Source organism: Mesoplodon mirus, assembly GCF_964341445.2.
Source record: "Mesoplodon mirus genome assembly, chromosome: 4".
Lineage (NCBI taxonomy): Eukaryota > Metazoa > Chordata > Mammalia > Artiodactyla > Ziphiidae > Mesoplodon > Mesoplodon mirus.
Genome location: NC_138979.1, coordinates 112114728 through 112128825, shown reverse-complemented (window position 1 = coordinate 112128825; position 14098 = coordinate 112114728). Strand labels below are relative to the sequence as shown.

General features: G+C 37.6%; 1 protein-coding gene across 1 annotated transcript; it reads left to right on the top strand.

Moving 5' to 3' along the window:
• The first annotated feature begins 514 nt into the window (after positions 1–514).
• EMC7 (ER membrane protein complex subunit 7) lies at positions 515–12729 on the top strand. Its single transcript, XM_082618129.1, has 5 exons — positions 515–808; positions 4347–4466; positions 8543–8681; positions 9966–10046; positions 12255–12729. Exons 1-5 carry the CDS (start codon positions 576–578, stop codon positions 12405–12407), a joined length of 726 nt encoding a protein of 241 aa, XP_082474255.1. The 5' UTR covers positions 515–575; the 3' UTR covers positions 12408–12729.
• The last annotated feature ends 1369 nt before the right edge of the window (positions 12730–14098 follow it).

The window sequence follows — 14098 nt, the reverse complement described above, 5'->3', positions numbered from 1 at the left end:
TGTGGCTTCTCCCGTTGCGGAGCACAGGCTCCGGATGCGCAGGCTCAGCTGCCATGGCTCACGGACCCAGCCGCTCCGCGGCATATGGGATCTTCCCGGACCGGGACACGAACCCGTCCCCTGCATCGGCAGGCGGACTCTCAACCACTGCGACACCAGGGAAGCCCTCTAGAAGCTTTTTAAACGCTCTCTTCTGGACTTGTTTCTACCTAAGTCGGAGCCTCATTTGCAAACGCTACTTAAGATCCCCGTTCCTCTCGGTTTTAATTATCTTTCACTCGCGTGAGGTCCTCAGCACCCCCGGCGGCCACAGCAACACACCTCACTTTCACTTTGTGAGCGGCCCCCTTAAGCGGCGCTCTTCACACCGCACTCCAACCCAGAGCGCGCGGAGGTCGCCGCAACACTTCCGCCTCGCAAGTGGATTAGCTAAGACTCCTGCGCTCGGGTTTGAGCCCACAGTTGGTGCCCGAACCCGGCGCGCAGGGATGACGACATCAGCCTGCGGAGACGGCGACGGCGAGAGACGGGGAGGGCTTCCGGGGCTCCCAGCCTAAGCGCCGAGAGCTGCAGTCATGGCGGCTGCTGTGTGGGGCTTCTTTTTCTTCCTTCTGCTGATGCTCTCAGGGGATGCCCAGAGCTCGGAGGTGTCTGGGGCTACCTCCGAGGGGTCAGGAGGGAGTGGAGTCAGTATCGGAGATCGCTTCAAGATTGAGGGGCGTGCGGTTGTTCCTGGTGTGAAGCCCCAGGACTGGATCTCGGCGGCCCGAGTGCTGGTAGATGGAGAAGAGCACGTTGGCTTTCTTAAGTGAGCATCCTGAGGGCATCGCGAAAGCGGTTGGGTTGGGAGCCGGAAGGGAATTCCCCATAGGGGAGCTGAGTGTCAAGACCTGATGACGTCGCTGTCCGAGGGTGAACCTTGCGAGGCAGTCGACGCTTTCCCCTTCCCGGTCCCGTACCTCAGAAATGAGGATGGCTGGCGCTCGTCCCAGGCCCGGAGCAGTGGAGTCGGTTATCTTCAACTCCATTTTGGCCCTGGATGGGGACGACCGCTCCTGGGCCCTGGGCACAGATGGACCCCTTATTTGTCTTTTGCTGAATTCTTTCTTTTGCATCTCATCTCGTTTCCCTGGAATCTGGCCCCTTTTTGCATTCATTTCAGTCTTTTGGTAGCTTCATATTGTGTAGAAAGATACTAAGCAAGTGGGAATTCTCAAAGCCCACAGGGCCTCTAGTGATGACACAGACTGGGAGGCTAATGTTGCTGCTTCTAAAATTATGGACCCTGAAGTCCCTAATCAAAGCACCTTTTTTTGCCTGGAGGTGGGATTTTGTTCTTTTTTACACTTGAATTCATCGAGGGATTTGCGACATCACTATTGTCATTTATGTGAGACTCCACAGTGCTTGCTTACTCCCTTCTGTCCTTTCTAGCTGTTAGTAGAAATAGGATTTGAGCCTATATTAAAAGACGTGGTAGATTTATTAGCAAGTCCAGTTCTGCAGCAGCCTGCTTTTCAGATGTCTAGGCACAAGTATAATGTTTTAAATCTTTCAATTGCTGCTTGGAAAGTGAAACTTTGAACTGAAAATTCATTTGGTAAAAAGGAAGCGTTTCTCTGGTAGGTTTGTATACCAGCAAGTGGTATCTGAAAACCAGACAATTTAAGTGTGGACATTTAATTCTAAATCTGTTTTGGAAATATTCAGAGTATCCAGGTGCCTTTGAATGAGAATTTCAACTTCAGATTAATAAATAGTGACAAGCTTACAGTCATTTTTAAAGTGCTGTGTGTTATTACAAATCTGGCATTAGGGCATTCTTTAAGTTTTACCCTAATAAATGAACTTTTAATAGTAAAACTCTCATTAAGCTTTAGAAAATTAGCCATAATTAACCATTTGACCTCTCTTTTTTCTTCTGCAGTATACAGTTTTTTAAATAAACATTTTTTTATTTGAAAATAATGTATATGTGATATGTTTATTGAAGAAAATATAAACAAAGTAGAGATAACAAGCCTTAACATTTTATTGTATCTCTTTGGAATCATATGACCTACGTTTTTAATAGTAATATACAATATACAGTGCTTTGTAACCTGCTTTTTTTCATTTAATATTTTGTGAGCAGCTTCTGATACCATTTCATGTTGTTTCATTTGTATGTAGAAAGGTTAATTGAGAATTAATATGAAGAGCTTATGGTGGCAACCTTTTTGGAAGAGGGATAGGTAATTTGTCTTGTACCTGTTATGCATAAGTAACATGCAATTTTGACTGTGTTTATTGGAGGTGGCTTGGGACTTGGCTAAATGGAGATCAGGGGAGTTTCAACTGAGGACTCCCATGCCACTTCTTGCTCTCATCACTGTGTATGTAAACCATAATTTATTTATCTAGTCCTCTGTTTGCGGGCATTTAGGTAGTTTTCAGTTTTTTGAAATTATGTGCTATGCATACGTAAGATTATATACTGTAATTTTTTGAACTTTTTCTTATGGAAAATTACAGACATACACTAAAATAAACAGAATAGCTTAGGAACCCATGACAATTTACTGTTTGATTTTATATATCCTCTGCACCTCATTAATTTCTTTCTGGAATATTTAAATATGATGATCTTAAACATAATATAATTTCACTTGTAAAAACACTACTATGTATCTCTGAAAGATAAGGACTTAAAAAAAAACCCCACAGTACCATTATCGATTTGACAAAAAAAATGATAATGCCATAATATCATCTAATACCCAGTCCATTTTTATGTTTTCCCACTTATCTTAGAAATAGTTTTATGTGATTGTTCTTTCAAATCAGGGTCCAACAAGGTCATTGTATTGTAGCGTACCTTTTAAAAGCCAAGTTTTAAAATTTCGTTATACAATGTCTATGTTATCTTTTAAAGCAAAATATTTACCTTAGGAGGAAGAATATATTTGCTTTTTCTTTACGCCATTAGTTCTGCTATTATTTGTGTTGTGCTGGAATTAACTTAATTCTCTTTCTTCTGGACCTAGGAAAATGTTTTGAAATTCATTAAGTTAGGGTCCCATCAAGAAACTGAATAATTAGAATAATTCTAGGAGAGTTTAATGAAAGGATTAACCAGGGTAGTCATGGTGTAGGGAAACAACCAGATTATGCAGTACTCCAGAGTTTACAACCTCAAGGCTATTGTCACCTCTAAGCCTGAAGGGAGGCGGGGAACTAAAGGTTACTGGAACCTAGAAAAGAGGAAAGAACTGCCTTGAAAGGAGCTGTGTCCCTTGACAAAGCCAGTTAGGGGCCTCTCGTGGGGGGGTGGGGGGGAAAATATACTAAGCTCATTTTCTTCTCTTCCTGCTGTGGGGAGAAAGGGTGGAGAATGATCTGAAGGGCAAATAGAAGACATCCAGCTCAGGAGTAAGTTAACTTGATGTTTGCACTTCGATTCTGTTTCAGTTTAGTGTGTACTTTGAAGTAGTAAGGAACTTTTTCCTCTTACTTTTTAGTAAACATTGTTGATGTGACAGAATCAACTATTCCTTTAACTGTGAAAGAGCCTAATGATTTAAGGAGCATTATTTTAACATTATTGTGAGACTGGCAATTCTGTGATAAAGTCAGTCCCTTTAGAACCATTTGTTCTCTTGAAACAGAAACTTCTTTTTCCTCAGAATGGCAGTTTCTCATTAGCAAAACAAATTAATTTTGGTCTGTGAACATGAAATTATCAGTTCTTGATGGGGTGGTTTTCTAAGTCTAGAAGTTTAGAAGAAAGCAGTAAGGAAGAGGTGGATGGTTTTAACTACATAAACATTTTAAACTTCTACATACCCAAAAAGAAGTAACCAAAGTAGATGGGAACTATTTGTAACAAGTGGAACAAACTACTTAATTACCTTTTCCATATAAAAGAAAAAAAGGAAAGAAAACAAAATGCAAATTAAAACTAGGAAAAAAGGCCATTTTTAATTAAGAAATTGTTGGAGGGGATCTGCAAAATTGGACCCCTAATCTTGTAGGAATGACATATATTATTCATTCCCTTGAATGAAGACATGGCTTTAGAATTGGACCTGTGCTCCTGTCACCTGTCATCTCTATTCCACAGAAGGAATAGAAGTACTTTCTATGTCTCTGTGGAATGGTCTGGGGCGTTTTCAGAACTCATGCAGTGTTAATTATGGAAGCTGAAATGTGGGACAACTCTTGCCAATTTGGGAGTTTTTTTTGCTAATTACTCTGACTGTCATTTTGGGAGGTGTTGGTTTGGGAGTTAACAGATGGTTTAAAACATAAGAAAAGAATAAGCTATTGATCAGAAGTGACTAAATATGATAATTTCATTGTTCCAGGACAGATGGGAGTTTTGTGGTTCATGATATACCTTCTGGATCTTATGTAGTGGAAGTTATTTCTCCAGCTTACAGGTTTGATCCTGTCCGAGTAGATATCACTTCAAAAGGCAAAATGAGGTGAGAACAACTGATTTAATTTTTACCAAAGGCTAGGCTACTGAATACCTCATTATATATATTCCTTTTAGAATTTATAGTTAAGGTTGGAAAGTTTCCTATTTAAACTACAGGTATTCCTTAAAATATTTAAAACATCCTTATGTTGTTCTAATCTGAGCATTGATAATATTGTACAGTTGAACTTTCTCCTGCTCTGGCTTAATATTTATTTTTAAGCTCCTAATATGATTATACAGAGAAGAGGTAAGGTTACTTACTATAGGAGCAAAAGCACTGTGAAAGTTTTAATTGAAATATGATTATTAAAATTGGAAATAATTTAACTTTTCTAAGTTGAAAATACTCGTCATTGGGATATTTTGATGATACCTCTTAGTATCTATTTGATAGTATGTTGATCTAGAAATTTCTATAGTTCTTCCTGTCTGGAACATTTAGTGTGCAATGGAAATTTAGTATTTCTTTGGAAAACGGTAGATTACATCATGGAGTTTACTTCAAAGTGAGGATCATAATAAAAAAAAGAAAAGTACAGTATTAGAGGCTAGAAGACTAGGAAAGTTTCAGAAGTTCTAAGTAGATGAACACATGCTTTGAAGTCGAGGTGAAAAGAATTTTGTACTAATTCAGGCTCTGATCCTGAAATACCACAAACCCATTTGAAGTTAGAATCAGTTGTGTAGATGTCCACAGTGTTCAGATTCAGCCTTATGCTCTTATAACCCCAATTTATTTATTTGTTATTAGTCTTATGCCAATAGTGCTCTCTTTAGTCTAATCTGACCAGAAAGTATAGGAAGCAGTTTTCTTGCTTGCTTGCTTGCTTTATTGAGGTGTAATTGACAAATACCAAACAGTTTTAAATGGTAATGTCTCTTCTTTGTTTGAGCTATCAAAGAATTACTTCATGTTGCAGTAATAAAGAAGAGGTCATGCAAAGGCAAAAATAATTTGGGGGTTAGAGGAGCTGTATTTTACTACTGACCTTTTCGTTATGTGCCTAGCATATTTAGGTTGATTTGTAGAGACCCCAAATTGAGCTGACATAAGAGAGATGTTCGGTTAGTACTGTAATATTTATATTTGAGTTAGCGTTTACTCCTAAAATGCTTTCCCTCTTCCTTTGTTTTTTTTTTTTGGTCATTGAAAGTTTTTAAAGTGTAATGTGTAAATATGCTATAATTAAAATAGTGAGTCATATATTGAGCTGCATCATCCTTTAATATCAGCTGCATATTAGTCCAGTGAAGTCAGCTCCTGTTGATAGAGTGTTCTTTTTCCTCTTAGGATGTGTAGTGAACAGAGATGGTTATTCTGTGGTAATTTAAATTCTTGGTATTATTACGAAACCAATACTGTGATGCTACTAAAAACACGTTCTTTAGAAACAAACTACTTTCCCCTCTATTTTTGAAATTAAATAGTCTTAGAATATTGTCCAAATGCTAATATTTCTTGCTGTTGGCTATTGAGAGCAAGGTGGAGCATGAATTAAAGGTAATACCTTGCAAATATGTTTATAAATATTTTTGATGTAATAAATGGATTGTTTCAAAGTAACTGAACCACATTAGCTATTGACTTTCTCATGTCTTTTTAGAGGCATAAAAGTTTTTTTAAATATATGTATAAAACTCTAGTATGTTAAAATCTAAACTGTAAAGGCCTTACCATGGCTTTTTATGTATTTTAGTATTGCAGGCTTGGAGATGGGGGTGGTTTGTAGATTTACCATATGAACTTTATATAGGTTTAAAAGTTTTTTTAAAATACTGAAAATACTGGGAGTTCCCTGGGGTACAGTGGTCAGGACTCTGCACTTTCATTGCTGTGGGCCCGGCTTCAGTCCCTGGTTGGGGAACTAAGATCCCACAAGCCGTGTGGCCTGGCCCCGCAAAAAAACAAAACAAAACTGAATACTGGAGGGAATGAAAGTTGTTAAAGGGGGATACTTGTTGATTAAAATTTATTAAAATTTATTTTTATTTATTCTTTTTACTTTGAATTTTGAGTAAAGTAGTCTAAGCAATTAGAAATATTTTTCTAAATATAAAGTTTTATTTGCTTTTTCACTTTGGGTAAAGAGTACTTCCTGCTTTAGTATTTAAGGACTGGTTGCAGCAGTTGGATTCATGTTCTCAGATCCATTCCTGGTGATTGGATGCCTGAAGCATAGGTAAAAAAACAAGGCCCTTATCATTTTAATAATTGGGGAGAACAGAGTAGAGAACAAAGAGGGATCCATATAAGATACTAATATTCTTGACCAATATTTTGACCAATATTTTGTAAGCATGCATAAGTTAGTTTCAGATATATGTGAGACTTATATTTCTGACATTTTGTCAGAATGAAAAATTTTAGAAATGCTGGGTAAAGCATGATAAACATTTCCTTTTAAATGTATAGCTCCCAAAAAAGTAAGGGAAATCTTCAGAGGATAAACTGTAAACTACTTTCCTACCTGGGGTTTTTGTTATTCTCTCACCAAAAGCCTTGGATTTTATTAGCAGTGTGTAGGTGGGAGGCAAGCCTTGGGCATGCTTGGGGTCAGAATTAGATCTAAGACTTGGTTCCCCCTTTGACCCTTGGCCTGAAATCCAAAAGATCAGATTCCCAACCTGGCCCTGGCTTTTGGAGGGAAAAATCTATCCTGAAAATTGATAGTCACACCCTCATTGAAATTTGGGTATGAATTTATTCTTGCATGATCCAGAAACTTGCAATCTGAACAATTAATAAGATGGCCCCTGGTCATAATCCCCCACTCCTGGCAGAGACAAATGCATAACTCTCTGTCCAGTCCCATGCAAAAATAAAGTCTACTTAACTTATAAAATACCCAAGAAAACAATGTACATGGAGTCAGCAGATGAATCAGACCTCTGAGAACTCTAGATAGTAGGCTTATTGGATATAGACTACAAAATTGTTTAAAGTATATTTAAAATGCTTTAAACAAATAAAAGAAATGCTTTTACCGTAATACCAAAATAAGCCATAGATATTTGAAAAAAGAATAAAATTGAACTTTTACACTCAGTATATGCTTTGGAATACAAAACTCAGTGGACGTACTAAGCAACTGAACAGGTTTGATGAGCTGGAAGACAGATCAGAAAAATTACCCAGAAAGCAATACAGATAAAGGAAAGGACACTGTGAAAGTGAGAATTTAACAAGATGTGGAGGTGGAGTAAAGAAAGAAAAGGTCTAACATGTGTCTAATAGAAGTTCCAGAAGGAAATGATAGAAAAAATAGGGGAGGCAATTTTCAAAAAGTAAACTGGAATATGTCTGTACATGGGTGATTAAAATTACTGGCATGTCTGGTAAAAATGTAATGTTACCTATGGCACTGTTGCAGGACTTTCTTAAATCATTAGGTTTTTCTTGCAAAATACCCTTTAAAATTAGGTGTACTCGGGCTTCCCTGGTGGCGCAGTGGTTGAGAGTCCGCCTGCCGATGCAGGGGACACGGGTTCGTGCCCCGATCCCGGAAGATCCCACATGCCGCGGAGCGGCTGGGCCCGCGAGCCATGGCCGCGGAGCCTGTGTGTCCGGAGCCTGTGCTCCGCAACGGGAGAGGCCACAGCAGTGAGAGGCCCGCGTACAGCAAAAAATAAATAAATAAATAAATAAAATTAGGTGTACTCAACAATGCATGTTTCAGACAATCAAAAAAATTCCAGCATTTTTGTATATTTATAACAAAATTAATTTATTATTAAATAGAATCAAAGAGCTTTAGAGCTAGAAGAATTCCAGGAGAACTTCTGATATAACCAGAAAAGTTAAGTACTTAAGACCACAGGCCAAGGTAATAACAGAGCTATAGCTAGAAACTAGGTCTCTTGATTCCAAATCTAGTGTTCTCCCCCTACATTTTGCTAAGTATTTTAGACATACAGATAAAGCTACTTTGATCAGATTTTCAAGATCAAAAGTTCAGATGCCAAAGCATTTTGGAAAAAGCTAAAGGTAATTATAAGGCATTGCTAATATAAGCATTTCTTTTAACTAGTAATGCTTTTAATAGGATTACTGATGCTTTTTTCATGTTGCTTTATCAGAGCGAGATATGTGAATTACATCAAAACATCAGAAGTGGTCAGACTGCCCTATCCTCTCCAAATGAAATCTTCAGGCCCACCTTCTTACTTTATTAAAAGGGAATCTTGGGGCTGGACAGACTTTCTGATGAACCCAATGGTATGTATCAGGCTACAATAAAGTATCTTTACTAATCTGTAATTTGCTTCCAGGCAGTTGAAAAATTCTAACCCCTGTGAAAGGAAAGCTAGATTGTTGGATCAAAGGATTACTGTGAACAGTTCATGAATTTCATGAAAATAGTAGCTTTGGGAATACATAATGAAAAAGATAGTAGTGAGAATGGCACAGTAGATTTGACATTGAAATGTGCAGCAGAAATTAGTTAAGTACTTATGTTTAAAATTTAAATAGAATAAGAGTATATGGTAAGTCACACATGGAGCTATCTCATCCTTCATACTACCTGAATGTTAGTCCATTGATGAATGTGCCGTCATTTAATAAATTTCCCCTCTTGATGGCACAAGTAAGGTTTTTACAAAATCTTTTTTTTTAATGTGTTATGAACAGAGAAGTTATTCTGTAGTAATTTAAGTACTTGGTATTTTCATGAAACGATTTTATGGTATCCACTAATATAAAATACTAATAGCATATTTAGAAACAGCTTGGCTTTTTTTCTTTGCTGTTTTTGAAAGTTGAATTATTACCTTAGAATTATCTAGATGTTGATCATATTTCTTGCTGATAGCTATTTAGAACACAAATAAGGATGTTTCAGGCTGTACATCCTTTGAGAGGAATAAATTAGTACCTGGAATCTGCAGTTAGGCATAAAGAGGCAGGAGGGTAGAGTGGATGGGCGAAGTTAGCGATGAGACTCCAAAGCTAATTGAGAAATATCTTCCATGTTCTCATTTCTGAAATCCCATGGGAACATATGCAGTGGTAGAAGCTCCTAGGTCATTTTTTAAAACTTGTCTGCTATAGTAGTTGCCTAGTGGTATATTGTACATTAGAGGGGGGATGTGGTGTTTTCTCTAAGAACCACAAGTCATCTGGAAAGACTTGTGGATCCACCTGGCCATTAGGATCACCAATCTCAATGCCAGACTGCAGACTGAAGAAAGTGAATGAATAGTTCAGTTTGCAAACTATTTGTGTTAGATAAAACTCTAAACTCTGCAAAATGATAGGAAGCACCGATGTGAAGCAAGCTGTCTATATAAAGTCCACACACTTATAGGTAAGACTCTTATATGACAACAGTCAGATACCGAGGAGCACCTTGCTGTCACCAGGGCTCGTTCAGTAGAATTGAAGTGGTGGCTGCTAGTTTTATTCTGTTTACAATATTTAATTCCATCATTGGTTGTTAAGTGCAGATTTTGTTCTACAGTTAAGTAGGAAAAACATTTTCTGAATTTTTTTCTTTCACAGGTTATGATGATGGTTCTTCCATTATTGATATTTGTGCTTCTGCCCAAAGTGGTCAACACAAGTGATCCTGACATGAGGCGGGTAAGATGACTGAGCCATGTTCTGATGCCTGGTCTGTCCGTTGTGGATGAATGGCTTGGGTTTGTTCAGCTTTATCCTAATTACCAAGCCAAGTTCATCTACAGGTTGTGTTGATACAGTATTATGTTCCTGACATTTAATTAATTGTTTCCACTGGACCAGATAAATTCAGTTGGTTCTGCCTGATAAAAGCCTGGGTCTCTTCATATAGTTAAAACATTCTGCTTAGTACTTACCTCTTTGCACCTCGCTTGTTTAATAGTTGAAAAGCATAATAATTCTGGTATACCTAATCCAAATATTTTGCAAAATGGTAGCTTCTTATAATCTATCTTTACTTTACAAAACTCTTCAGAGTACACATTTAGTTTATGTGTTCAGACACACAGAAGAAATTCGGATAGACCAAGGGAGAAAAATAGAATAGTGGTTTTCAAACTCTCTACCACAAGATCATACTGTTTGGCAAAGGGGAGAGGAGTTGCCAAGTAAGATGCTTCAAATTTTTAGTGCCACCACTTTGTCTCTTTTAAATATTTGCTTCCGTATAAAATCTTCAGAATTAAAAAAAAAAAAATTATCTATTCTTCCACCCAAAAACCATCAACAAATATCTCCTGAATTCCAGGTTTTTCTACTGTATTTAATATATATGTATTTACACTTTATTCATCACTGAATAAACATTTATTAATCAATTTTTAGGTTCTGGATACAGGCGATACAAAAATGGATTATATGTCATCCCTGTTGTCAACAAGCTCATAGTCCAGTTAAATGTAGGAAGTAGAATGGATTTATAAAGCACTCTTCTTGCCATCAGAGGATTGTGTGAGTGTGTATGTGCGCATGTGTGGGTTTAAATGGAAAAATAAGATATACATAAATAAAAAATGTTTGCTGAGGTACTAGGTGATTAAGTTCTGTAGAAGGTAAGACACTTATCCCAAGCTGGAATGGCAGAAAAAGCTTCATGAAAAAAGAAAGCTTTATGATGTTTCAAAATGTTTTATTGCTAAATTTTGGCATCTTTGCCTCAGTGTTGGTTAGAAAGTGTACATCCTATATCCTTGTATCTGTTAAGGCAGTTAACTCTCTGTGGTATCAGTAGAAGGAAACATTAGAAGTCACATGGGATTAAAAATTCATTTCTTGTAAAATGCTTTGCATATAGTAAGCAGTGTAAAAAGTTGTTCATTCAAGAGCTTCAGAATTGAACAGGTTCAAAAATAAGAGTTGATGATATATTTTTGCGGGGACTCAAGACCTGTTATATTTAAAATAAACATTTAATTCTTGATGACTAGGGCATGTTAACATAATGTTTCTTTTCCTGGCTGTATTTGTAAAGGTGCTTTCTGCCTGAAAACTCATGTATATATTCTACATTTGGGGAGAAAGTCCAAGCTAATAATTGAACAAAAAATTCAATTTTAAACAATAGATAATAGAGTATTTGCTATTTTTTTTCATGTCCGAACTAATACAATTTTAAGTTCACTTTTGGAATGTCACATATAATTCAAATGAAGCAGACATTACACTAATATTGTCAAAAATGGAACAGTACTTTATAGATTGTTGGCTCAGTAAGGGGGAGGACAAGAACCTCAAAATAAAAGTGCCGTGTCCTTAGGTCCTGCCAGTGACTGTTTGTAACATTTTAACATTGATGTTGCTTGCTTTAGATGCTGTAACTGAGGTCACCCAAGTCATACAGTATTCATAGATTTACTACTAAGGCCCTTAGGAATCAAGTCTTGGAAATATTACAGTTACCTTCCAGACTTTTCTGATACCTTGATACATGGTTAAAGATTGATATTCTGGTTATATGCATCTAGAAAAAGCATGAGTTTAAGAAAACACTTGTTAAAACAATAAGAAAGCATTCTGATTGGAAAAACAAAATAAGGTGGCAGGAATATGATCACATATGTCCATTATCCGAGAAAATGCCCTTTATAAAAACATAAGCTGAATCAAACCCCAGGCAACACTTGTCGGACATTTACTAAGGATTGAAATGCTTAGTGATATAAAGGAGGCATGAAACATGGTTTCTGAAATGCTATTGGGTATGACATTACATCATTGCTCAGAACCAGTACCTTTTACCTGTTCTATTTCTCTCCTCCTTCCTTAAGGGAAGTGTTAGTTGTTAAATGACGCGTGCCTTTCATACCACTGTGCTTTGTCTTCCCACAGGAGATGGAGCAGTCAATGAATATGCTGAATTCCAATCATGAATTGCCCGATGTTTCCGAGTTCATGACAAGACTCTTCTCTTCAAAATCATCTGGCAAATCTAGCAGTGGCAGCAGTAAAACAGGCAAAAGTGGGGCTGGCAAAAGGAGGTAGTCAGGCCAGCCAGCGGTGGCATTTGCACAAACCTGGCAACACTGGGTGACATCCAAGTCTTGAGGGAGAACCGTGTGAAGCAACTACTGTAAACTGGAGTCATCCTTAAAGTTGATCTCTTATAACTGTTGTATGTGATAACTCTTCAGCACATGTTTTGTATCTGGTACACAAGAAAACCCAGCTTTCACCCTTTGTCTGTATGAGGTCAATATTGATGTCACTGAATTAATTACAGTGTCCTATAGAAAATGACATGAATAAATTATATGAAGTACTATACATTAGGTATATTAAAGTAAGTCTTAATCCAGAGATAAAATTATCTTGTCATTTTTTTTTCACTTAATGTTTCCTTTATTTCTGACAATTTTCTTCTACCTTTCATTATCTGAGGCTTGAAATTGATTTTTCCTGTTTAAAAAGAAGTGGTTGATATTTTTAGAGCAGCATGCACCGTGGGTTTTTGTGTAACTAGACCTTTCAAAATTCTTAGTCCTGCCCTGCCATTTAAGATTCCCTGATATTTGAAGTAGAACCATATGTTTCTGATGTAGTTTTAATTTTTATTATTACAGTTAGTTTCAGAGTGCGGATATATGAATTAGGATAGGTGTTACCAATTTTTAAATTCTGATTACCATCTCTGGTTTCATTTTACAATTATTGAATATCAGCTATATGCTGTGATTCAAGGTAAGATACAGAGATGGATAGTATCCAGTGCCTGTCCTCTGTAGAGCTTATTATGTAGGGAGGAAGCACAAATAATAACGGAGTGAATGGCCAGGGGAAAGAAGTGCAGCAGTAGGAGAGCCTTGTAGAGTCTGAGGATGGAAAATCAACCTTAGAGCTTCATATTGCAATGTTGGTAGTATAGCAAAGGTAGCTTATAAATCTCCTCATCTTCCCCACTATTGATTCTCAGAGGTGCTGAAATATCCAGTCAGGATATCTCAAATATCAGGAGTGTCTCGAAACCTTTTTATTTCAGTAAGTTACAACACCTTTTCTTTTGGATTTTGGGGTTTTTTTTTTTTTAGCAGTCTTTTAAATTTTCATGTATTTATTTATCTATCTATTTATTTATTTATTTATTGGCTGCGTTGTGTCTTCGTTGCTGCACGCAGGCTTTCTCTAGTTGCCGTGAGCGGGGGCTACTCTTCGTTGCGGTGCGCGGGCTTCTCATTGCGGTGGCTTCTCTTGTTGCGGAGCACGGGCTCTAGGCGTGCGGGCTTCAGTAGTTGTGGCTCGCGGGCTCTAGAGCGCAGGCTCAGTAGTTGTGGCGCACAGGCTTAGTTGCTCTGCAGCATGTGGGATCTTCCTGGACCAGGGCTTGAACCAGGGAAGCCCTGGATTGTTTTAATTAAAGAACTCTGAGGCTGCAGTATTGCTTCTAGTAGGGCTCCTATCCTCTCCTATGTTAGAGAACTCCCCTGTTGCTTTCTTAGGGTTATTAAATCAGCAAAAAAAAAAAACAACAACAACAAAAGATTGGTTCCAAACTCTTAACGTTCCCTTTTATTATCCTATTATAGGTGCCATTTTTCATTTTGAAATGAGGTACATGAGTTTTCTTTTAAAGAAATGAGTTCAAAGAAAGGGAATTCGGGACTTCCCTGGTGGCACAGTGGTTAAGAATCTGCCTGCCAACGCAGGGGACACCGGTTCGATCCCTGGTCCGGGAAGAT